This window comes from Curcuma longa, unplaced genomic scaffold, assembly GCF_044706935.1.
Source record: "Curcuma longa cultivar G26 ecotype Majalengka, Jawa Barat unplaced genomic scaffold, ITB_CL_G26_1.1 utg3290_np1212_1714210_RagTag, whole genome shotgun sequence".
Taxonomy (NCBI): domain Eukaryota; kingdom Viridiplantae; phylum Streptophyta; class Magnoliopsida; order Zingiberales; family Zingiberaceae; genus Curcuma; species Curcuma longa.
The window spans coordinates 818851-845361 of record NW_027435602.1 but is presented as its reverse complement, the minus strand read 5'-3'; the positions used below and the strand labels follow the sequence as shown (position 1 = coordinate 845361).

At 35.0% G+C, this 26511-nt stretch overlaps 2 protein-coding genes across 2 annotated transcripts in view; both read left to right on the top strand.

Moving 5' to 3' along the window:
* The first annotated feature begins 683 nt into the window (after positions 1-683).
* On the top strand, positions 684-6292 carry LOC141820413 (O-fucosyltransferase 36-like). The gene is made up of 3 exons (XM_074707721.1): positions 684-2081; positions 5507-5756; positions 5868-6292. Exons 1-3 carry the CDS (start codon positions 808-810, stop codon positions 6042-6044), a joined length of 1701 nt encoding a protein of 566 aa, XP_074563822.1. The 5' UTR covers positions 684-807; the 3' UTR covers positions 6045-6292.
* Positions 6293-7281: 989 nt separating this feature from the next.
* LOC141820412 (putative inactive ATP-dependent zinc metalloprotease FTSHI 5, chloroplastic) overlaps positions 7282-26511 on the top strand; it is a 37402-nt gene continuing 18172 nt past the window's right edge. The window contains exons 1-12 of the mRNA XM_074707720.1: positions 7282-8330; positions 13338-13806; positions 16359-16559; positions 16697-16990; positions 17104-17373; positions 18053-18142; positions 18248-18379; positions 20194-20367; positions 20887-21008; positions 23860-24061; positions 25195-25323; positions 25922-26104. Of these exons, the coding sequence (XP_074563821.1) occupies positions 7393-8330; positions 13338-13806; positions 16359-16559; positions 16697-16990; positions 17104-17373; positions 18053-18142; positions 18248-18379; positions 20194-20367; positions 20887-21008; positions 23860-24061; positions 25195-25323; positions 25922-26104 (3204 nt within the window). The 5' untranslated portion in view covers positions 7282-7392. The remainder of the gene's footprint in view (positions 8331-13337; positions 13807-16358; positions 16560-16696; positions 16991-17103; positions 17374-18052; positions 18143-18247; positions 18380-20193; positions 20368-20886; positions 21009-23859; positions 24062-25194; positions 25324-25921; positions 26105-26511) is intronic.

The following is a 26511-nucleotide window of genomic DNA, read 5'->3' as shown; positions in this document are numbered from 1 at the left end:
TCATCAAATACTTTTATTTGATAGATCTCAAAGTCTTAGAGTTGTATCAAATGAGTAATACTGTACTCCTCTTCTACAATTCTGTTCCGTCGTAACCAATTCAACTATATCATGAGGATAACAATATTGTACTCCTAGTATGTCTATAAGTGTATTAACATTGTTTTTCCATATTTTGAGCCCCTTTGGGGAAGCCTTCTAAAGTCATTAAACATTCTTGACGTTTTAGGGACATTACCTTATCTCAAGATTTTGAATCACTGAAGGTATATAATCGTGTTAATATGTCATGATTTCTAGCTCTTTAAGTTAAATTTATCTTGTATTTCTTATTTATGCATCAAGTGTGTGCATTAAGAGTTAGAGAACTTAAAGTGCATATAAAGCTCATGGAGTATTATAGCTCGATGGAGTCGAGTTGGTTTGGGTTGTGTTTGATGACTTGGAGTTGGCATCAATGGTTATCAATAAAACGAGTTATTGATTAAGCGAATCAATCCATGGACATATTAAAAATAAAAGTATATAAAAAATATTAAAATTTTTAAATTTAAATTATAATTTAAATGGATTAAAATTAAAATTTTTAAATTTGAATTATAATTTAAAAATGAGATTGAGATACATGATAAAATTATTTCATAAGTAGATTTACGATCAAATCCGCATAGGCGCCCCCTGCCTTCACGTCGGTCTCTCCCGACGGAAGCCTATGCGATCGGGCTATATCCTTTCCTCACCCACCGCCGGAAGTACAATGCTGCGGCCTCGTTGGTTTATCACCCGTCTACCGTGATCCAAACATCAATGGCGGCGAGGGTTCCCTTCGACGACGAACTAGACTCCTGCGACGAGGTGGAGAACCGTACGCTCGTCCCTAAGAACGACACCAAGTCTCCCCGCCTCAGTTCCGCTCTGGAGATCGGCCAATCCCCTGATCGGATAGGCGGCCGCCGCTTGTTACCCTCGAGCCGCTGCTGCCTCGTTGTCCTCCTCATCGCCGTTTTCCTCTCCGTGCTCCTCGCTCTCCTTTTGTTCCGTGGTGGCTATACTGTTCATGCCGACTCCCTGCTCGACCGAATGCGTGAGTCCGAACTCCGTGCCCTATATCTCCTCAAGAGCCAGCAATTGGCCCTCCTCGAGATCTGGAATTCCACGCGGGCTGTGGCAACCGACGTTGCTTCCCCCGTTCCATCCGCAGTGAATTCCACTTCCGTGACGACTAATCTGCCAAAGCTCGAGTCTCTCGTTGAGTTTCAGTTAGCCTTACTCGAGCAGATTAAGATTAACAAGGAGATCCAGAATGCTCTGTTGTCTTCTCACGAAATCGAGAACATGACGTCGGGCACTTCGGATGATAATTTGAACCTGGGGGTATTTGGTGCTGGAGTCGATTTGTGCAAGAAAGTGGATCCACTGGCAAGTAGGAGGACGATCGAGTGGAAGCCGAAGAAAGATCGGTACTTGTTTGCAATATGCTTATCCGGTCAGATGTCCAACCATCTGATCTGCTTGGAGAAACATATGTTCTTCGCGGCACTTCTTGACCGTGTTCTGATCCTTCCAAGCCCAAAATTTGACTACCAGTATGATAAGGTGTTGGATATCCATCATATAAATGAGTGCGTAGGTAGAAAGGTATCGATCACATTTGATGAGTTTTCTGCAGCACAGAAAAACAAGATGAAGATCGACAGGTTTATTTGCTACATTGCATCACCACCTTGTTACTTGGATGAGGAGCATATGAATAGGTTGAAAAACCTGGGGCTTTCTTTGGGTAAGATTGAACCTGCTTGGCCGGAGGATGCTAAATTGATGAAGCAAAAGAAGAGGGTCGTTGGTGATATCATGCCCAAATTCTCATCAGATGACGAGGTTATTGCAATTGGAGACATGTTCTATGCAGATGTGGAGGATGAATGGGTGTCACAACCAGGTGGTCCACTTGCTCATAAATGCAAGACAGTGATTCAACCAAGTCATCTCATTCACATCACTGCGCAGCGGTTTGTGCAGACCTTCTTGGGCAGTAACTTCATAGCTCTGCATTTCCGGCGGCATGGATTTTTGAAGTTCTGGTAAGCTTGCCTTTTACCATGTGTTTCATTGTTGATTTTTGTTATTGATTTTATCGACAATTCACAGCTATAAGAAAACGATAACAGTTATTAATTCTTTTAGAATTTTGGCATAAGATTGCTGAATCTTTATTTATTTACACTTAGTTGCATACCTAGGATCTTAAGTTTGTAGGGGATGAATGATCTTTTTTCAACGGGAATACATATTATATTAAGGGATGATTAGGAATTTTGAAGAGAGAACTTGATAAATTCTAATTTTATTCCATGGGATAATCTCATTTATCTGTTATGATCATGATTTTGTCTTAAATGTTTCTTAATCTTTTCAACTATAATCTTCATATTTTTTTCTGCACAATTCCTTTATCTATTTGATGCCTTACTACTGCTACTCATCATGCTCATGTCTTGGGTTTTATCTTTTTTGACAATTTGGCCCTAAAATCATAATTTTAATAAAATTCCACCATGATAACCCAGATGATGCTTTCACTCTCATGGTATCTTCCAACCACTACCATTTAATTGAATCATTGACTGTTTGCAGATTTTGGTGTAAAACATTGACTGTTTTACATGTCGTTGTTTAGTCAGATTTTTGTGTCACAATATGGTTGAATTGTGCAAATATTTTTATTCATGAATTCATCTCTTAGCTTAAATAAAATTATTATGCCTAATTCTTATACCAAGATATAACATACCTCAATAAGACTGCAGGATATAGCTTCTTGTTTAAAAGAATTTGACTATGGCATTGTTCTCTTTTTGCTGCTCACTTCATAGTTCTATCTAATCAATGATTTTGACATAGCTTAAAATGTAGTAAGATCGGTAGAGATGTATAGTTGTTTTGTTTGACAATATTTAACTCTTAATAGTTGAATTTCTTTATAGTTGGCATTTATAAGCAGTAGATGTGAACATACTATGTACCTTTGTTTAACACAGTTAATAATGTCAATAGCTTTGAACTTCCTAGAAAAATTTAAAACCAAAATTTCTGGTCAGAAGGAGTGATCTTAAATTGTCGTCATGATTTGTGAAGGCTCTTTAAGGTAGCACATCTTTGTAAACTATAACTAAGACTTATAGATGAGAGGAATCTGAAAAATATGAAAGAATCCATCGAGTTCCACAATATACTTTAGAACGAATATTCCCATTGATTTATGATACAGTTGCATTGTTGAAAATTATTCTTCCATAGGACAATATCATCAACTTCCACTGAGAAACATTATATACCAGTTCCATAGATCTTGTTGTGTCATTGTTATTGCTGTATCATATTTAATATTCTTTAAGCTTCAATTTGAAGCATTATGAGTAATGAATTGTTAAGAATGGACTGTGTTGGCAAGAATGGACTCTAGTAGTGGATTGGACTTGTTGGATTCTAGGATGGTTTTGATTACAGACTTCAAACACTTACCCTGTAATCTAATAGCCTGTTTTGTCCATTTGTTTTGCTATTTCCTGATCCCTAGCAACATGAAGGACGGATGTGATCTGTGTGTTCATGGCCTTGTCTCCCATACACACGCATCTCCATTGACAAATTTAGGGAACTGCAAGATCCAACCTCGTTCTTCTAAATTTAGTAGCAACTCTGCTGGCGGATATAGTTTCTTGTTTAAAAGAATTTGACTATGGCATTATTCACTTTCTACTGCTCACTTCATGGTGTTGTCTAATTGGTGATTTCGGCATAGGCCTAAAAGGTAATTAAGCTTGTGTGTTTAAATCACCTAGTTTTGTTTGTCTTCTTATGCTTGTGTGCTTTGTTTGTATGTATGCTCCGCTAATTATTTTTGTAGAACCAAACTCATGAACAAAGGAAAAAAGGCTATTCACCTCTCCCCTTTAGCTAGTACCTTACACTGCCAACACTATTTAGTATAAATGAAAGGTGAAGATTTTCTCCTCTAAATATGACTTGGATCCCTATGTTTTGGGCAACGTTCAAAATCTATTATGAGCTAGAATTTTGATTTGGCCAAAACAAGACATGTTAGTGGTGCCAAGAGCCATTGAGGTGCTAGTTGCTATGTCGAGCATTAATCCTACTCAAAGGAGAGGAGAACGAGGTAGAGGAGGAGAAAGGAATCACATGCCTCAGCACATGTTGGGAAGGAGTAGCATGCCTTGGAGTGCGTTGGGACCGTCTTGTAAAGGCTCACGAAGCCTCATCATTGTTGGAACTACTTCACCATCATCCAAAAGACTTGCGAAGCTTACGTGAAGCTTCACTATCATTAGAACTACTTCGTTGTCATCACAAACCCCTACAAAAGCCTCATTATTGTCTATTAGTGGTGTCGCCATGGTCCCGCAACCTTGTAGTTGTCCCACATGCTAGTTCCCATGTGGAGCAAAATGTTTCATGGGTGTGGATCGACATTGAACAATTCTTCACCTTGGTTTTGGGTATACATTTCCCAATCATGTCGAGTGCCAGTGAGGTGCTAGTGGCTATGCTGATCACCAAACCTAGATGAAAGAGGGGAGAATAAGGTGGAGGAGAAGGGAATCACAAGCCTTGCCACACGTCAAGAAGGAGTAGCATACCTCCCTATGCATCAAATTGTCTTGGAAAGGCTCGCGAAGCCGCATCATTGTTGGAACTACTCCGCCATCATCCAAAAGACTCATGAAGCTTCATGGGAGCTTCACTATCATCAGAGCTACTTTGTAGTCATCGCAAACCCTACGGAAACTTCACCATCATTTATTAGGGGTGTTATTGTGGCCCCAATCACATAGTTATTTCACATGTTAGCCCCCGGGCGGGAACAAAATGTTTCACATTTGTTGACCAACATGGAACAATTTTTCACACCTTGGTTTTGGGTAGACATTTCTCACTCCACTGGCTGTATCCTTACTAGCAACATTATCATTTGCTGCTTGATGTTATTTTCTATATCCTCCCTGTCACTTTGAGGCCAATGTCAAAGTGAAGAAGCTATGGGAGTGGAAATCTTCGGATTCTCATTGTCAAACAAATGAGAATTTAAGTGTCAAACCATTGCCATTGACCTACCCTTGTAAAATGGTTGCTATATTATTATAGGAATAAAAGCGTTGGTTCATAATTCTGCCCTAAAATTTGCCATGGGAGTCTTGGATCACAATGAAGTTAATCCTACAAGGAGTTGGCTTTTGTTAAAGAATCTATTCATTTAAACTTTGCTAACTATTGGGATGGCAGCAAGATACTCCAGGTTGGGTGGGTAGTTGAGTATTTTATCATATGTCCGATGGTATTGGCTGAAAAAAAAGGATGGTAAGATCAATAGCTACACATGGCCTGTGAGTGTAAATTGTAGGGTGCTTGTCACACCTAACTACTATGAAATAGATGTTTTAGCCTATTTGGTCATTTTCTAACTTCGATCTTTGTTGTTAATTTGCAGCAATCTGAAAGAGAAGAGTTGCTTTTTCCCCCTTCCTCAGGCAGCGGAGTGTGTGATTCGGGTTGTTGAGAAAGCCAATGCGCCCATCATTTACCTATCAACAGATGCAGCTAGCAGTGAAACAAATCTTCTCCAATCTCTAGTTTTCTTAAATGGTAAGCCTGTTCCTCTGGTCCAGAGGCCAGAGCACAATAGTACCGAAAAGTGGGATGCATTACTGTACAGAAATAACTTAGGTGGAGACAATCAGGTGAACAATTTTTCAGTAAAATTGCTTGTCATAAACATGACAGCATATGAACTTTCACATTTCTCATCTTCAAACCACTAACCCATGGTAGTTGTTTGAGTTGTTTGGCAGGTTGAGGCAATGCTGGATAAGACCATTTGTGCTTTGTCATCTGTCTTCATAGGCTCATCAGGTTCAACATTCACGGAGGATATTATTAGGCTAAGAAGGGGCTGGTCATCTGCTTCTCAGTGCGACGAGTACCTATGTGAAGGTGAGATCCCCGACTACATAGCTGAAAATGAATGAAGGCAGAACAGTTCTAGGCTGCGGAACGTTTCTCCCGATATTGAAGCTCTCATTCCAGTTCATGGTGAGTATTTTATACATCATTGTAGATCATGCATTAGGTTGCTATATAACTGTCAGATTGGATATGAAGTATGCAATACCTTTCAATTCTCTTCACAAACTACACAGAACTTCACTATTTTTACAATGTCGATTTGTTTAAAGCGTTTCAAGAGTTAAATACTGTATCTGAGAATTGTCTTCCAATTATTTCAATATTTTACAAAGAAGTTTGGCTGAAGAGTGAACATCAATACTCCTGTTTCATTGTTTTGTTTAGCTTTCTTCTGTGCAATCTGTGGAATGAATAAATAGAAGTGTTGATGGATGAATGGCCTCTCTGTTGGATTTATTTAGGAGATGCTTAACTTAATTCCGCGTGAATTGTCAACCCTATATCCGGCTTCCTCACGCAACCAATTAGATCGTCCTAATTGCATGGCTCACCCATATGCCCTGAATGATGAAAAACAAACTCTTTCATTTTTTTTATTTTTATAATTGAGGTATTCAAACCTAATTAAGTTTGAAGGTGGATGACCTTCTTCTATTCGTCCATTGAGTAAATCCGGAAATATTCTCGATAATTCACCTAGCAATTGATTTGCACAGCCAAAAATCCATTATAAAATTTGCTCTTGCCTTAGTTGGATTTTGAACGTAATTCTATGAATCCACCAAATATCTTGCCGTTGCATCATGCCTGAGGAGGGAGGCGCAACTACATTTTTCATTTGCATAAGAAATTGATTTATATCGTATTCGATCGTGATATTTGCATAAGAAAAATGATCTCTTTTATTACTATCATCAAAGCTACTGACCCAACTCAAACACTCCTTGTCTTATATTGATCTCCAATGGATATTTGAGTCATCGAGGCACATTAATTTACTTATGCCAAATCAATTACGCAAAACCAATCTCATCATATCACATCAATTTGGTCGTGCCAAGTCAAACAAATCTAATTCAACCTCATCGAGTCACAAGCTCTATGAGCTTTATGCACATTGTAGGATTTTATTTATTTACATTCGCAAGTGCATCATTGGACATTCTACACCATCTCCTTGGGTTAGAGATATCTTAAAATTCAAGGGGTTTTCCGATAAATTAGCAAAGTTATCTTAAACCCAACCCCTCCGCCGTCTTTTGCCTACTCCCTTCGCTGCAGAACTTGGGTTGGGGCAGGCGAAGAACACCAAACCGAATCTCCTCCTCTTCTTCCTCCCTTCACATAGCTCAGCGGATTCTTCACATAGTTCAGGCGAAGAATGGAAGTGTGATCGATCCATTTTCCCCAATGGAATCCAACATTTTGGCTTACAATCTCACCTTTCCCCTCGTCCCGCCCTCGTCGCCCTTCTTTCGTTCACGCCTTCCTCCCCCTCTCACATTTCTCCGATCCAAGCCTCGTCGATTCCGGTTCCGTTGCGGCGTTAGACCCGTCGCCGCGCTGCTCCCGCCGCCAAATCCATCCGTTCGTTCGTCCACAACCGCCCCCACCCTTCAATCGGAGGAGAAGCTCCAGAATTTATCGAGATTATACGATGCTCTTCGGTGCAGGGTTGGAAAGCCGCTAGCTTTCTTGTTCTTCTGTGCGGCTATTGGCTTCCTTCCTGTTCCGACGGCTCGAATCCATGCCTTTGCGGCAACTGCTACCGTGGAGTTGAAGGAGACAAGGAAAACGGCGAGAGAACGGAAAGGTGCGGCTTTCAAGGACCATGAGTTTTCTCAATATACCAGAAGGCTGCTCGCTTCTGTTTCTGTCCTCCTTCACGGAATTGAGGAGGTGGAATCCTCAAAAGGAGACATGGCCGGCGTCCAGGAGGCTTTGAAGGTTGTGAAGGAGAAGAGGAAGGAGGTTCAGGAAGAGGTTATTAGGAAGCTTAATACGGAGTTGGAGAAGTTGCAGAGGGAAAAGGCGAAGCTGACGAAGCAGTCTGAGGATGTTATGAACTCTGCTTTAGCAGATAAGAAGAAGCTGGACGCTTGGTTGAAAAAAGGAGGCGGTGGTACTCGTAAGAGGGGAAATGTACAGGCCCTGGAGAACAGCTTGGATGCTGCAGAGAAGGAATACAGTGATCTTTCCGACAAGATTGCTGACATTGAGGATATGATTTCGAGGTGGGAAACACTGACTTACAGCATTGCTATCAGGGAGCTTTCTTTCATTGAAAGGGAGTGTGAACTTTTAGTGGAGAGGTTTGGGCGTCGGTTAACACAGGACAGTGCTGAAAGGTATTTCGAGTCCATGCCTACCTATGCTTCAGATTTTACTAGCAAAAGTTGGTTTTACTAAGTGCTATACTGAATAATATCACCGAGCTTCAGAAGTCGTTTATTATTATTATTTTTCGATTTCATCAAGGATCCATCTACTACCATGCCTTTTAGCGATCCTATTGCTTAATAATACTCTGCTATTTCTGCTTTGAAGATTTCTAATTAATAGCATTATTAGCTAAAGAAATTATCTAATTTCTCCACTGCCCATCTTTTTCCTTCACATTCAACTCCATTCAACTAATGTTTTCCATATTTGATCTTGGATGATGTTTTTGCAGCATCTGGCAGTGCTTCATGTTGGGCTCTTTACAATTTTTTATGTTAACTTTGTTGTATCATTGTTTAAGCTGATAAAACTGCTTTGTATTGCTCATCATATGTCTATTCAGAAAGTGTGTGATTAGTGAAGAGCTAGATTTGACATGTGGATGATGTAGCCACACTTATTGGACATGTGGTGTCCCAATGTCGAGCCAAGCATGAGCTTTCCTTGTTATATTGGTAGGGAAAATGCGATCTTGGATCCTATAACACTAGTTGACAAAAGGACTGACACCTTCTTGTAGTTTGAGCTTTGAGCCCTAGTTTTAAAACAAAATCCTGTCTTGGCTGGTTCTAGTTTTATAACAAACACCTTATATCTGTATCTATTTCTCTTTCAGATCCACTTGTATCCATCTAACTTCTAAGTCCAACTTTCATTGAATAATCACATTTATTTTTGGACATACAAGGAATTCAATTCCAATACCAAATTGTCCTAGAAATAGTTGTTGTTGTTTTTTTTTTAAAAATTTGGATCTTAACATTATAACTTTACAAAGAATCAATGCTCTCATCTAATGCTTTAAACTTATATTGGTATTATTAAGTATACCCATTTCTTGTGTTGCCCTAAAATTTTAATTCACTATATGCATACATTTGAAGTTACATAAGTTAAGTGGAAGAGGATCAAGTTGATCTCAATGCCATTTGGAGTATGCTAAGTCTCAACACAATAATACCAAAACTATGCTATTCCAATTGGAAATGAAAATTTACATGAAATAACACTTTAAATCTTGGTCGATAAGTTATATTGATAAACCATTATCTTTATTATAAAAGTTTAAGATACTAAAAAAGAGTTCAATCTATGTCTTTAATGCCTTTTCATGTTCCAACAAACGAATTAGATTTAACTAGCTCAAGCCTACACTTAACTAAGTTAATAGAGTTGGGAACATAGTTTGAAATCTAGTATTGTGCTGAATGCCACTTTAAAAAGTGTCATTCTAATAAATTATTCAAACTGGATGGATAGCATAGGTAATCTTTTCTATCCTCCTATTTTGATTGTTCGGTTGCACTGATTATATACCATGCTAACAATTGACACACTTTGACATGCACCAAGATGAATTTAAATAATGTTTGTTATTTTTATTTGTTTATTTTCTAAAATTTTAATTCAATTTATTTCTAATTTATATAGTCTTATTTTAAAAGTAAACAAGTTAAGTAGAAGAAATTAAGGATCAAAACATATATAAATTATTTTGCAAGTAAGGGAAATAAATATATCTTAGACAACATATCAAACCTTTATCCCACTAAGTGAGGTCGACTATACGAATATTCTTATGCCATTGAGCTTTATCCTCTATTATATCATCATCTATATTTAAATAAATCAAGGTTTAAAATCTTAAGTCGTGTTGAAGTTTTTGTCTTTGATTAGAATGATATTGTTTTGGTATAGTGCCAATGTTTCGATACATGGTGCCGGTAATGAATTGGAGTTAAAGAAGAAGGAGATGAAGCATAGGAAGGAGTCTGTGCTGAGTATGATTTTAAATCTTGTATGATGTTGGGTGAAATAGTTGAAATATATTATTTTGAAAAATTATCGAAACTCGATACCACTTAGCATAGTCAATGTCTCCTTTACTTCATCTCTTTCCTCCTTTAATCTCCAATATGTCACTAACACTATGTATCGGAGCGATGGTACGATATTAATAATATCTTTCTAATCAAAGACCGAAACTATGATACTGCTCGAGATTTTGAACTTTGTTGCTGAGTGGTATTGAGTTTTCAGTGATTATCAAATTGATACGTGTTGACCGTTTCATTTAGCATGGCATGAGATTTCAAACCATGGAATAAATTTTGTCATGTTTTATTGAGCCAAGTCTTTTTTGGTTTCCCTTCTCAATTAATTTGCATATTTGTCATGGTCTCACATTGCCTAACTGAGATATTTATTGGTCATTTAAGTACATGTTCATATTATCTTAAATGTGCCTTTCAGAGTTTTTGCTCAATAGGTACATTTTTTATTTTTTTCTCTAATATTTTTATTTCTTATCTTATCCATTTTTGTGTGTTTGCACATCCATCTTAACATCTTCATCATTGCGACTTAGCTTTTGCTTGTGCAGGTCTGACTGTCGTTTTATAAAATTTTCCTTTAAGTTGTAGAGGTACCTTACGATTACAAAGAACACTTACGCCCTCTTCCATTTCAACCATCATACTTGTAGACTATGTAAAATATCTCTATCAACCCTTCCATACTTTTGCAAAAATAAATTTAAGTACTTAAAGCTCTCAGTTACAAAACTTGTCATCTTCTATCTTAACAATTGCTATACTATGTTTACTACTAAACTTAAATTCTAAATATTATGTCTCTATTTTACTAAGTCTAAAACCTTTTGTTTTCAATGCTTCCTACCAAGATTCGAGCTTAGCACTCATCAACCAAAATAATATTATCGGTAAATAACATACACCATCGAAACACATCTTGCATTTGGTTAGTCTTCACTCTTGTCATTATATTCTTATACATATCTTTAATTATTTTAATATATGTTGCGCTAACTCCTTTCTTTTCTAGAATTCTCCATGTTATTTTCTGACTTTTTCATAAACTTTTTGAAGGTCAGTGAATACCAAGTACCAATTATTGCTTCTTTTTTGATACTTTTCTATCATTTGTCTGAGTAGAGAAATATATATAATTTATGCTTCATGATAACTGAGAATAGTTTCACACAACTTGTGGACATCTTAACATAGTCAATAATTTTAATTCTATTTAAAATTATTCAAAGTTGTTTATGTCATCAATTTTTATAATTTGTTGGGTTTAAAAGTTTGTTTAGTTTATATGTTGTAGAAATAAGTGGGTACCTTTTTAAAAGAATGTTTAGTTTTTAGAAAAAATCAATTAGAGGTTTTATTAGGATACTTAGAAATTTGGGACAAGTTGGACCTTTATTTTATGAAAAATAAGCCATCTAATTGATCTATAAAAGGGGTTAGGATGTATGTATTAAACATTTTGAGATAATACATTTTCCAATTTTATTTTTTTTGGGGGTGAGAATTGTTTAACTATTGTGTTATGTAAAATGATATCAGAGCCGAATTTGTAATTCGATGATTAATCATTTCCGATCTATCTTGATCTCTATTCATACTCCATCTATTGTTGCTTTTCATTTGCTTTTTTTTTTCTACTATAGATCTGCCAACCGCAACCTTGCCATAAGTGGTGTTGCTCTATCTTCTCCACCACTATTGCTCGTCTCCCAATCATGGCTATTATCATTTTTTTTTTCTCCATGGCCACTTATACTTCTCTGAATACAACCAACTCGGTTTGCAAGTAGAGGAGATCCTGCTTGCCTACAAACTTCATAACACAAGTTCTATAGCAAGGAGACTTACATCAATCAACTATTGCTGTTTTTTTTTTGTTGATTTCGTTCTTTCTGACGGTACATAGATTGGAGGTGCAAATTCCACAGCATGAAGGCTTGCATCAACCTAATAATATTGTTCCTTCTTTGAAAATTATTAGTTAATGTAGTAGGTGAAGCTTGTTTGATCATCTCTTATTACTTGGGTATTGCAACATTATTTCTTCATTATTCTATTTCTATCCACTTCATCATTTTTTATTTAGTTTCCTATTTGTTTTCTTAAATTACTGCATATCTTACTCATTACTTATCTAGCCTCCACATTGTTATGATGAAAACCTCCACAGAGGTAGATATTAGGTGTGAATTTGTGGAAGACAAGCTTAAGACCTTCGATTTAGAGTAGAAGACCTAAATCATTTTAAAGTTTATTTTGCTAGTGTAGTCAACAAGCTAGAAAGGACACTAGTCCATGGTAGACCAAACATTACATGTAGCTCCAAGACCACCTAGGCATCATTTTAACTGAGATCACCTTTCTATTCTCGATGAAGACCACTTTCTGGAAACTCAAACTCCACCTAAAACCATACCATAACCTAGACCAAACATAGATACTACTCACTAAATTGGACTAAATGCCCTAGCTTCGACGACCAACTAGAACCAAACACATTCCTTGATTGGGTGCTCCTTAGCAACGTTCGAACTTAACTTTTTTGATTATGTGGTGTCAGTGTCAGATTTGTTATTAACTAATTTCTGTTAATTTAATCCTGACTATTTAATTTTTGATATGCTTGCAGTTCATTAACACCTAATCCTATTTTTTTGCTTATGTGATTGTTTAGTACGCTCACTTTAATAGCTTGTACGTGGCAGGTTTACTTCAGTCACTTGAGGGAGTAATAATTCCCAGAAGTGATCCTATACTATTAAGTGTTGTCAGTGTCAGATTTGTTATTAACTAATTTCTGTTATTAATTTAAGTGTGGGAAATTAAGAATAAAAGTTGGATGACTGCTTTTGGACTGCTAAGTAGTGTCATATTAGTCGTTCATTATTTTTTTGTTAATTAATGTAAGTTCTGAAAAGTAATAATCAAAGTTGGACCTTATCTTTTATGTCATGTTAGCTTGATGCATGGATGAAGCTCACCGCAAGCTATTATATCTTTGATGCCTGTCCCTAGGAAAATATGCACCTTGCAATTAGTTGTAGAAGTTTTTCCTGATTTTATAATCATGTTTCATTACAGTTATTCCAACATGACACATAGGCTTTCGAGAAATGACATCAGAAGAGATCTAGAAACTGCCCAAAATGACTACTGGGAGCAAATGTTATTGCCAAAAGTTTTGGAAGATGAAGATCCTGAAATTTATTCAGAAACTGACACCGTAGGTTTTGTTTCTAATATAAGACGAGCTCTAAGAGAATCTAGACAGATGCAAGAGAATATGGAATCTCAATTAAGACGAAAGCTAAAGAAGTTTGGTGATGAAAAATGTTTCCTTGTTAGGACTTCCGAGGATGAGGTTTTAAAGGGTTTTCCAGAAGTAGAATTGAAATGGATGTTCGGTCAGAGAGAATTTGTTGTTCCTAAGGCTATCAGTCTTCAATTATTCCACGGATGGAAGAAGTGGCGTGAGCAAGCCAAAGAAAATTTGAAAAAAGATTTATTACAAAATATTGATCATGGTCGGCAATATATGGATAAAAGAAAGGTACATTTTTTTTTGTAACACCATTTTATGCATTATAATCATCATGATGGATTAGATTGTATTTGATATTTACAAAGAATAAATTTTTATATATCATATATATTTGAATAAAAAGGAGAGCTTTGATGTAATGGTAAAGTTGCTGCCGTGTGACTTTGTGGTTACGAGTTCAAGTCGTGGAAACAATCTCTTGTAATGCAGGGTAAGGTTGGATACAATAGGCCTATTATGGTCCTACTCTTCTTTGGGACTCCGCGTTGGTGGGAATTTCGTGCATTGGGTTGCCTTTTAATATATATTTGAATAAATATCCATGTCATCTTTATTATTATGCAAGTTAATATTCAACATATTGCTTGTTAAAATAAATAAACCTAATTGCTAATTTGGCTATTAGTAAGTTAGCATTATATCACATTGCACTTTTCCTTTTAACTTGGTATGAGTTAAAGGTTGTCCATCCTCCCACAACATCTCAAGGTTAATTTCGCTCTTCCACTGCCATTGCCCTCTCTCTTGTTACTACTTGCCTATCTACCAAAATTTTTGTCATGTTCGCCCACCATCCAACTCACCCCTCACCTTCTCTCTTGTGCGCTATTCAGTTCCCCTTTCTTCTTGCTTCTTTCCTCTATTGTCTAACTTTTCATCTCTCTTCCTCTTGGTAAATTTCAAAGGCTATTATTACTTGGAAGGCCCAAAAATTTGTGGTGAGGGAGACTGGAATGAACATAGGGATGGGGAGGAAAGAAATGATCAAAATAGATGATTATTTGGGATGAGGAAAGGATGGATGAAATTTTTTGACTCCTAATTACTTGGAAGGAATGGAGAGAAATGAGCTCAATGACTAAAATATCATGTCTTCAAACATACATCTTTTTCCCTTTGTCCCACTCCTGAATTTTGGTTAAGATTATTGACTGTGATGTAGCGCCAAAAAATTGTCAAGGTGATAATAGAAGTATAAGGTTTATTTGATATGAGATTGGACATATGGGTATCCTATGCAATTCCTATGTTTAATAAAAGGAACTATGTGAATTCCTTTTTTTTTTTTTGAAACTGTTCTATCCACCACTTATTTTTCCAACTATTACATTGAGAACAATGAAAGCGAATTGAGATATTTTCTTAGCATAGACATAGTCCTCTAAGGAGGCACATTTATACCTCCCATCTGAGTATTCTTAATATGCTTGTGGAAGCTAGTACCTCAGGAGCTAAGCTAGTTGATAACCCTTATGTATCCAAGTGTTAAACTAAACTAACACAAGGAGCAATTTACTGATTTAGGGAGTTATAGAAGACTTGACTTGTAGGAAAATTAAACTATCTTGTTGCTACAAGATTAAACATATCATTTGTATTCAATGTGATCAATTAGTTTTTTGAGACTCCATGTAATGATCATTTGGGGTGGGCTTGAGAATTTTAGTGTACCTTGTAAAATACTCTAGTGAAAGGCCTCCAGTATTAGGGTTGATCACTTTTTAATTATGGGGGATATTGATGATTGATGGGTTGGCTCTCCCATAGACAAGATCCACTTTGGTTATCTTGCCCTCTAGAAGGTAATTTGATTTTTTGAAAGAGCAAGAAGTAAGAAACAAACTATTATATCCCTCAAATGTTACAAAATATGAATGGTACAAAATTTGAATGTAAAATATGCCCCAATTTGTAGAGGACGAAGGTGTCATGTTCTCGTTGCTCATTCCAGTGTTTTGCCTAAATTTTTTAAATAAATTATAAGTATAAATTACTATGAAATAAAAGAAATATATAATTTACAAATGACTAAAGTTAAAATTAAACATTAATTGGTTGCAAACATATTTAATTTGAAGAATGAGGTAATTAAATTAATCAACAAATATAAAAACACAAATGTCTTAGCAATCTAATTAATTATTAAGTATTAATTAATTATAAAAAGTTGATTGTTATTATATGGTATTGAAACCATATCATTTCGATCAAAGACTAAAACTCTGGCACGGCTTGAAATTTCAAACCTTGCCACAATGTGTTTGTTTCAAATAAGATGTTTGAGACGAGAAAATAACAAAGTTTGTGGACAGTTTAGCAGCATCTGGAACCCATGAAGCAGAAAAGGTCCTAGTGGAAATCTTTATACCAATCTGTGCCCCAGCCATAGGGTGGGTGGTGGAAGTGGGGATGGGTGGGTGGTCAAACAATGACAAGATGCATCAGAAGAATCCTAGAGATCCACTCAAGACAAGAACAAATCTCCTATAAAATTGATGAGGAATATAATAGAGCAGGAACATCGCTTCTATATCTGTAGTACTTATTTTAACATTTAAGTGCATTTGTTCATTTTTCACTCAAACAACTTCATTATCATCATTGTGCTCACTAATTAGAACTCTTTTAATTATTCTTTTTCTCCCTTTTCTCAATAAGTGTGTTTGCTGGCTGCTTTACTTTGATGACATGATCCTACGTACCATTTATTTATATATGGAATGTTTGCACTTTTACTTGATAGTGTTGTTATCTGATTTATATTACTAACTTGTTTTTAGGGTCGTATCATCGTAGACCGTGAGAGATTGATGTCAAAAACATGGTATAATGAGGAAAGGAATAGGTGGGAAATGGATCCTGTGGCCGTTCCTTTTGCTATTTCTAAGAATTTGATCGAAAGAGTGCAAATTCGACATGATTGCAGTGTCATGTACCTTACGCTGAAAGCTGAAGATAGAGTCTATTTTGTTGACCTCAAGGTTAGTCATGCATTCTTGTAATTTGTGTGTTTTTTGCCTTTTTATTCAGGTAACTGTGTCTTGCATAAGTAACAAAAGTATTCTGTATGGTTATGTTGTTTTTTTTTTTCTGAAGTACTATCAGTGACTTAGTGCAGGAGTTTGATTTACTTTTTGAAGAGTCTGGAGGTTTTGATTGTCTTTATGTGAAAATGCTGGCTTCTGGAATTCCAACTGCTGTTCAGTTGATGTGGATCCCATTCTCAGAGTTGGATATCCGACAGCAGTTTCTTCTATTAATAAGGCTTTCCTCCCAGTGTCTAGTTGGTTTATGGAAGTCTCCCATTTTAGGCTATATAAGAGAACGAGCTTACACAAGTACAAGAAATATAATTGATGATCTTATGATCATCGTGGGCTTTCCTCTTATTGAGTTTATCATTCCAAGACAGGTAACACTTGTATGATTATTTTCAAAAATATTTAATCTATTGACCACAATAATCATTTAGGTTTATCAATGCATGGGGATGCAATGAACTACATATTTGCATTCTTCTTCCAGGTGAGAATGAGTTTAGGCATGGCTTGGCCGGAAGAAAGTTATCAAGCTGTTGGCGATACATGGTACCTTAAGTGGCAGTCGGAAGCAGAGATAAATCACAGAGCTAGAGCAGTGAATAATATTTGGTGGTACTTTAGGTTTTTGATCAGAAGTGCCATATTTGGATATCTTTTGTTTAATGTATTTTTCTTTTTGAAGAGGAAAATACCGAGGTTTCTTGGATATGGGCCATTACGTAGAGACCCTAACTTGAAGAAACTTCGCAGAGTGGTATATTTTTTGGCATTTCTTTCTTCTCCTTTGTAATTCTGTACTTTCCAGATCGTTCACGTTGCTTCTCCGGCCTTCTGGTTCTTATGTTTCATAATTCTGTTCTAAGTGCATCCATTCTTATCATTTTCTTATGGAATTAGGATGCTAAAATCAATGTTTGTAGCTCTTTATCTTTAGATGCCCATTATACTGTTTCTAATACTACTTGTAGTAAGATTTTTCAAGTTTTTTTTAGTTTTAGCCATCAGAGAGTTTAATTTAGCATACAAAGGAAGAGAGAATAGCATCCTAAGGATAACTCATCCATCAGTGTGTGATATGTTCTTGGATCATTTCACCTTAATAGACATCCATTGGTGCCCATTCTTTCCTTTAAAATATCTAAACTTATTTTTCCAAATTCGGTTAAAGAATAGTCATATGTTGTTATTGGTAGGATTTCAAAATATACATGCTAAAGTAGAATTTCAAAAGAGAAATTAAAATGCATGAATAACAGGAACTTCATGCTTTATTACTATTTGGAGTATTTGTCTTGAAGAGACTCCAGCTAAGGCCTTGTGTTTAGTGATGTATTTTATAACTTGTTGTTTCCTGTATTCAACATGATTCTCATGGATAGTACTACTATATTGTGATTCTTGAGTTTTGATGTCATATTTTACTGCATGGACAGAAATTTTACTATAATTATGCTCGAACCAGAAACATAAAAAGGAAGAAAGATGGTGTTGATCCAATAACCTCTGCATTTGAGCAGATGAAGGTATATGCTAAAGCAAAACTCTCAGCTTGCTGTAGGCCACTGCACTGTTTTGTAGCAATTCAAGCTATTTCTCGCATCACATTTTCTTGTTGACTTGTTTTGCAGAGGGTGAAGAATCCGCCGATACCATTACAGGATTTTTCTAGTGTGGAATCTATGAGAGAGGAAATCAATGACATTGTAACATGCTTGCGCAATCCCCGTGCTTTCCAGGAAAAGGGAGCTCGTGCTCCAAGGGTAATTCACTATTCAAATATTTTATCTTTAAACTACTTTGCTTCATGTTATATGGAAACATTTGATTGCTTCTGCATGCTATACCTCATTCCAATAGATTCTGAATAAGCACAAATGAGAAGTATCGCACGAAGTAATAGAGCCTCAACTCCCCCATTTTTACAGTCAACAGTTGTTTCTGCTTTATCTTCAACTTTGCAATTTGTATCATTAAATATTTTTATCGAGGTCATCAAAAGTTTTTTAATATGATTTTTTGATTGGTTCATTATGCAGAATCTTAGGTTAATTTGGAAGAGTTATCATTTTGTGCTCCTATTGTGGCTCTTATATACTTGTTCTCTTATTTTTTCTTTTAGATTAGAAACTGTTTTCCTGTATTCAGTCATTTGATCAATAAGATAGCTCTTCAATTCATCAAACAAGTTAGTTGCCTGGTTACTTTTCAAAATGTCCCAACATTTGATTAATATCAAAATCCCCAAGTTTTGCATTTTGTTGTTAAAATGCCCCTTCTCCATTAACAAATGTGTCATTTGTGGTACTTTAGAAGGGTAAAATAATTATTTTGATCTCACATAGGTGGCATTTCGATAACCAAATGGAAACCTTTAGGATGTTTTAACATTAATTAAAGGTTAGAACATGGTTTGAAATCTCATTTCATGTTGGGCGGCACGAATGAGATGTATATAGTTCTAATAAATAACCAAAACTATTCAACACATGAAATCTCTCTTATGTTGTTGCGTCAATCATGTGGATGAGTATTTTATCATGTGTATTTTATCATGTTGACACTTGACACCCCTTAGCATACTACGATACATAGCAAGATAATTTTAAATTTTGTAGCTTTTCTCCATATAATATGATATCAAAATTATACCAAAATTTGAAATCTCATACCGTGTTGAGCAACACAGTTGAAACATCATTAACATAAATTGCTGAAAGCCTAAAACTATTCGACATAAGCAATTTCTCCTATATCATGTCTTGTCAATGTCATATTGACACTTGACACCCTTGACAATGCTATAATACACACCAAGATAATTTGAAAATTTATAGTTTGTGTTGTACAACATAATATAGAAATTGTACCAATTTAAATGGGTCACAAAGTTTAAAAATGTAGGAATATAGTTGTCATCTCTTCTCTTTCTTCTTCATTTCCTTCCACTTCCAATTCGTCACTGACACCATGTCGACATGGTATTGAAACCATATCATTACTATCAAAGAGTAAAACTCTAGCACGACTTGATTGTACCATTGAGGTGAGACATAAAGTTTGAACTTTAGGTATATACGTGTCATCTCTTTTTTTTTTCCCTTCATTTCTTTCTTCCTTCCACTTCCAATTTGTCACCGACATCATAAGTATCTAATCTCTTCCATTCAAATCAAAGGCCAAAACTCTAACATGACTCGAGGTTTTAAACTTTTGGTTGGAGGCATTTGAAAATTACCCTTGTTTCTTTTATGATCATATTAATCATGTAATATTCAAGTACTTGGTTATATTTTGATCCAAGCTATTTGACTGATAAAAATAATTAATCTGAATTTAAAGACATCCAACTTAATAATACAGAATCTGTCTTGCACTAATTTGGCTTGACTACACAAAATTGTTCACTACTATTACTAATGTATATCGCCCTTGTGAACTTTTATTAGAATTTTTTTTCTGTTCTGGTCTTGCTTAACTGCATAAAATGTGCTTTTCCATTGTATTGTGTCTGCATATCCAACTACATGTTTCAACTTCTCAGTGGATGACGTTGAGATGCTTAATTTTGCTTCAGGGAGTTCTTATTGTTGGTGAAAGAGGTACAGGGAAGACTTCACTTGCTTTAGCTATAGCTGCAGAAGCAAGGGTTCCTGTTGTGGAGCTTAAATCCCGTGATCTGGAAGCTGGACTTTGGGTTGGTCAAAGTGCATCAAATATTAGGGAGTTGTTCCAGACTGCAAGGGATCTGGTTATTGTCTATCTCTGTTCCATATACTTCAGTACATATATGTGTGAACTAATAAAATAACATTGATAATTTGTCATCTTTTCATAAAAAACCTCCTTAGCTGTTTTTTGGGTTGTGCTAACGCATAATTAGCATGCAATTTTGTTCATTGTCTTGAGCCAAAGGTTGTTTATTCCTATGAATGGGTGAGTGGTCAAGTATTTTGCTGATATGCTGGTTGGTTTTGAAAAGGTTTTAATCTGGTTTCAGATTTTATAATCTTATTATACTCGTGCTTTGTACATTATTAAATGTCTTTGTTATATGCTCATGAGAAGCTCTTATGCAATCATGGATTCAATTGTGTGTGGTTTTTCTGAATTATCTTAGCCTCACTGCTTCTCAATACTGACCTTTGGCATAGCAATTTAAGCTTACGATGTATTGTTTTTTAGTTTCTTAAGGTTGTAATTAACTTTTTTGTGTTCTAAAACTTGCTTAGCTTTTCATCTGGGACACTGATTGACTTCTGTTCTATAGGCACCGGTGATTATTTTTGTGGAGGACTTTGACCAATTTGCTGGTGTTAGAGGCAAATTTATTCACACGCAAAAGCAAGACCACGAGGCATTTATTAACCAACTTTTAGTTGAGTTGGATGGGTAACAGTCATCCTTTGTGTTCTGTACATTTTTTGTAGAAGCCTATTTTCTTCACCTTGTCTATCGTTCACATGACTTAACAAATTCCGTGTTGCTAGAGTTAGTAAATTGTCCTTTTCCTAATATTGATAAGGGCACTCAACATATTTGAATTGGGTGAAATGGCAACCATGGTTTTCTTTGATGAATGATTTTTTAAAGATTTCTTACCTTATTTGGTCTTTAGTTAAATTGTTTTATCCTTACAGTTTGGATTTATCAACTGTTGTCTGTTATTCTATTAGCATAAGATCCATGTTGATGATCACAACTTGAATGGTAACCTACTGCTTTTTTCTTAACTACCTACTTTGCTATGAAGTAATCTTGAAATAACATGCCCTTATCACCCCTAAGAAGTTTTTCTTGACTGTAACTGATGCAGAATATTTTTATAGCAGCAACCTTACGTCTTACATGAAACTCAAGTATTTAACAGTAGGATCGAAAGTAAGGTGGTCCTAGCTTTAAGAAAGAAGTGAAAGCAGGAGATTGAGGGCCTAGGCAATCACATGTTGGGTGCACTGAAATTTTGAACATCTTGCATCATCACAAAAGTTTCATACGAGTTTCCTTATATGAACTCCTAGGCCAAGAAACTTAGGAATAAGTAAATATAAATAATATAGAAATTATAAGCATGTGACTCCAATATTCCTAACTAAAAATTTGCCTCTATCATATAATTCATTAATCTAAAATATTCTTGTACCCAAAATGCAAAGACAAGAAATACGTTTAATCTAAATGAAAGCTGTGATTTTGCAAAATTATAGAATTTGCCTTTATAAATGGATTTTATATTTCTCATGAAATTTCCCTAATTTTTGTATATAATTTACATCAGTATACATATTTCGCTTTCTAAATGTATTCTACAAGTCAAAGATTTATTTGTAATAATTTTTATTATGAAACAATATGTTTGTAGCTTCTTTATGTGAGTGCATTATTTTTGAGATATAAAATATGACAAGATTTTTAGACCAAAATAGTCAAATCATTACATTGAAAATAGTAGACCTACAAAAGACACAAAATAGAGGATAAGTTGAGATCCATTATGCTCTAGGTGCATCAATTTGCTACTTCTATCTATTTAAAATCTCTTCTTATTCTTATAATCATAGTTTGAAATTGTATGACACAGTCAAAACGTATCATTTTGATAAACCACCAAAATTCAATACTACTTGGCATATGTAATCTATGTTGTGTTATTGTGTTAATCATGTCAATGTATTTTATATTATATTGACATTGACACCCCTTAGCATTCTATAACATATGTCAAGATGAATTGTATTTTTTAATTATGTTTTTATAACTTGTGTTTGTGGTAGTAGATACGATGATTAGAAAAATAATTAATATTTTATGTTTATAAGATACAAAATGAGTAGGGGAGAAGGCAAAGATGATAAAGAACTTTGGTTTTAAATTATGGTACATAGGAAATAGTAAAATGAGAAACGGAGTAGGTATTGTTGTAGACAATTTGTTAAAGGATGAAGTAGTTGAAGTAGTTAGGAAGGGAGATAGGATTATAACTCTTAAGATAGTGGTAATAAAATATAATTAGCATATATGCATCTCAAGTATGATTAGATGAAGACGCTAAACGTAGGTTTTGGGAAGATCTAGATGAGATAGTATAAAAAATTTTGACAAATGAGATGATTTTAATAGGGAATCTAAATGGATATATAGGAGTAAACAATGAAAAACATGATAAGGTGCATGGAGGCTATAGTTTTAGAAAAAATGAAGAAAGAAAAACTATATCGGATTTTACGATAGCATATAAACTTATAATAACTAATATGTTTTTCAAGAAGAGAGAAGAACACCTAGTTACTTTTAAAAGTGGGAACAATAAGTCGTAAATTGACTTTTTTATGGTTAGGTGGATGGATAGAAAAATTTATAAAGATTGTGAGGTCATCTTTGGAGAAAATTTAATCACCCAACATAAGTTAGTAATGTTAGATACGCGCATCAAACATAATATTGGTAGAAGGAAAATGTGAATGACTCCTAGGATTAAATGATGGAAGTTAAAGGATAGGAAATAAAGTATCTTTGAGGAGAGAGTAGGAGCATAAGTATTAGGAGAAATACATGACGCCTTGAATATAATATGGGATAAGATGACGTCAAATTTAAAATAGTCGCCAAGAGCATATTTAGTGAGTCAAGAGGATAGACACTACCAAATAAAGAATCTTGATGATGGAATGAGGAAATACATGAGAAATTAAAGGGAAAAAGAACCACCTATACTTGAGACAAGGGTTAGAAAAGGAAACTAGGATTGCAGCTTATTCATTGGATACTGCACACATTGACTTTTGTTACAAGGTGATTCAAACATCAACTGCACTAGAACACATCAAATCATTTATTTTAACAGAAGCATATTCTATTCAATGCACTAAGTCTTTAAATAGACATAGCCATATAAAGGATAAATAAGAGAAACCTTCCCTTACTAATCAATCTAATATCTAGATACATGTTCCTAATAAATATAATCACTAGCTAGATACATCTTTCTAATTGATTTAATCCAAGATACAACATGAATTTCATTATTTTCATTTGTTAGTGTCAGATTATTGTCATTAGCATGTAAACATGAAGTTAGAAAACTTGCTAAACACTAGGCCATGTTGGAAGACTGGTTAGGTGGAGCATTCATGGAGGAGGATTTTTTCAAGTTCACATAATTGTTGATCATAACCTTTTTATTTCGATATTATTAACAATTAAATTTCCAACAATCTTCCTTAATATGTAATACAATTTGCAGCTTTGAAAAGCAAGATGGAGTTGTTCTAATAGCCACAACTACCAAACTTAATAAAATTGACGAGGCTTTGCGAAGGCCTGGACGTATGGATAGGGTGCTACAACTTCAACGGCCAACTCAGATGGAAAGGGAAAAAATATTATGTTTTGCTGCTAAAGATACAATGGATGATGAGCTTATTGATTTTGTTGACTGGAAGAAGGTTAATTACATAAACCCTCATGCCTAGTTTCTCTGTTCCTCTTGTTAATTCTATTTCTTTGTTAGAAAATAATTGAAGAATGACTTGTTGCTGAATGTGGTTTTGGAAGAATTTTTTTCCATAAGATTTCTATAGATGCTTTTTGTGAACTTGAATACTTGTTTCAGTGCCCCAGACCTTAACTGAATGTCTCAATGCCCTTGCGAATGTGATCTCTTGGATATTGAACGTTGACATATCAATAATTTAATTTGGTACCAGAAGGTCTTGACTTGCTTATTGTTTCAAGTACTGGTTCCCCTTTCTCCTTTGAAGGAAGCATCATATCATGTTTGAGTCAACTTCTTTATCCTCTTTCCATAAGTCTGTCTATCAAATGATGCTTGACACCATCGCCTGTAGGTCAAGGACATCACTGTTAACATGCTTGACACCATGCTAAATATTTATTTCTGTCTCAACATTGTTACTTTCTGTTAACCTGATTTGTTGCTATCTCTTCCACATCTATAATTATTCAAATGTCTGTTACCAAAGTGTATCTTCTGAGGCACTCATAGCACAATTTTGAATTTCACATTGAACCATTTTCCTATGCATCTATAATTATTCAATTTTTATTGTATTTCATGTGTAAGTTTGTTTATTACTATTTTTTCAGGCATGGTATGTTATTTCGTTTTGCTTAATTGAGTCCCTACTTTTATTATCTTTTAGTTGGTCTACTGTATTTGTGCAGTTGACCAAATTTTCTGCTTGATCATATGTGATATAATGCATGAAATTGTCAACCTGTTCTTGACCATTACTCGAGTGATATCACTTTGTTTCTTTGACCATTGAATATTAGATCACAAAGCTAAAAGGTTACTTGTAATCATTCCATACAAAGACAGAAGATCTTTGATATCGAGTTAATATTAAGAAAATATGAATGCTTCCTATGCTTGCTCTTGGTACTCTTTATCAAACACTTCAATGATTGTCTTTTGTAACATCCTTTAAACTTTCGCTAAATTGCAGAGAAACTTTGATTTTTCACATATAAGCATCATTTCTGCAATTATATGGTATTTTTTGTGTTTTGAAGGTAAAGGATTTAATTTGCATTATGTTGGGACTTCTATTTTCAGGTTGCTGAGAAGACTGCTTTGCTAAGGCCAACAGAATTGAAGCTTGTGCCTTTAGCACTTGAAGCTAGTGCATTCCGCAACAAGGTTCTTGATGCTGATGAACTGATATCCTATTGTAGTTGGTTTGCGGTATGTAACAATTTTGTAACTCTTATTTGTCTTGCAGGCAAAATGTTCTTTTAGCAAATTTAGAATATTGTAACATCTAACTATCTAATTTCTGCGATGGATCCTGTTAAGATTTACTAATAAAAAATCCAAATTGTATGAGCAGAATTCAATAATCCAAAAAAATAAGAATGTTAAAATAAGGCTACAGTCACATAGAAGAAGAAAATACATGGTAAAATTCATAAGCTCAATATTGATTCAATAATGAATAGGAAGAGCATGTGGATCTTGACATTACAGATGTTGACAGAGAAAATTGAAGTAATGAGTAAAAAAATTTCTTTATCAAAATTAACCAAGGAATATCAATAGGATGTGGGAAGTTCAAGGTGTAGTAGCTGGCAGCCTCTCTTTCACAATGATACCATCACATGGTTACATCAGTTTGTTGTAAATTATTTTCTAAACTATTCTTGTCATCTATTATTTACTAATGAATCATGATGCATGTCTTAGTAAATTTTAAGCTTAACATGTGGATGACACATTTAACCCATCACTCATTTTATTTTCTAGGCTATCTTGTTAATGACAGTTTTTTTAATATTTTTCACAGAGCTTGAGTGAATTTGTTCCAACATGGTTGAGACTGACAACAGGTTTTAGAAGGATAAGCAAAACTCTAGTTGATCATTTAGGATTGACATTGACAAGGGAGGATATGGAATCAGTTGTTGATTTAATGGAACCTTATGGTCAGATAAGTAATGGTATTGAGTTATATAGCCCTCCACTTGATGTAAGCAACTCCGCCATAATATGCCATGTTTCTTTCTTATTTGATCAATACTTATTTGTGGTTTCAACATATTTTCCTATTTCTCTTTTGGACATTATTCATAGCCTTATTTGAGTTCTGGTTCACTGAATCATCTAATAACTTGAGCAATTTTTTAATAATAGCTGGTGGTATGCTTTATGATTTAATCGTTGATGTAATCAATGGGTAAGAGATTGTGTTTCCATGAATTTGAATCATTATCTTTAGAAAATCAAGGTGTATTGAGTTTGATTAGGTAATTAATTAACATAAAATCGAGTTTGCTTATTTCTGACGCTCTCCTTCACATGTATAGGCATGCAGTGAATTAGACTTGCCCAATCCCAATAAGTGGATTGATTTAACTAGTTTATTTAGTTAATGAC

Bases quoted from the DNA above. Each gene is read 5' to 3' on its own strand.
- LOC141820413 (XM_074707721.1), top strand. From the start codon at position 808: ATGGCGGCGAGGGTTCCCTTCGACGACGAACTAGACTCCTGCGACGAG. The intron at 2,082-5,506 runs GTAAGCTTGCCT...GTTAATTTGCAG, and splicing joins CATGGATTTTTGAAGTTCTG to CAATCTGAAAGAGAAGAGTT. The intron at 5,757-5,867 runs GTGAACAATTTT...GTTGTTTGGCAG, and splicing joins ACTTAGGTGGAGACAATCAG to GTTGAGGCAATGCTGGATAA.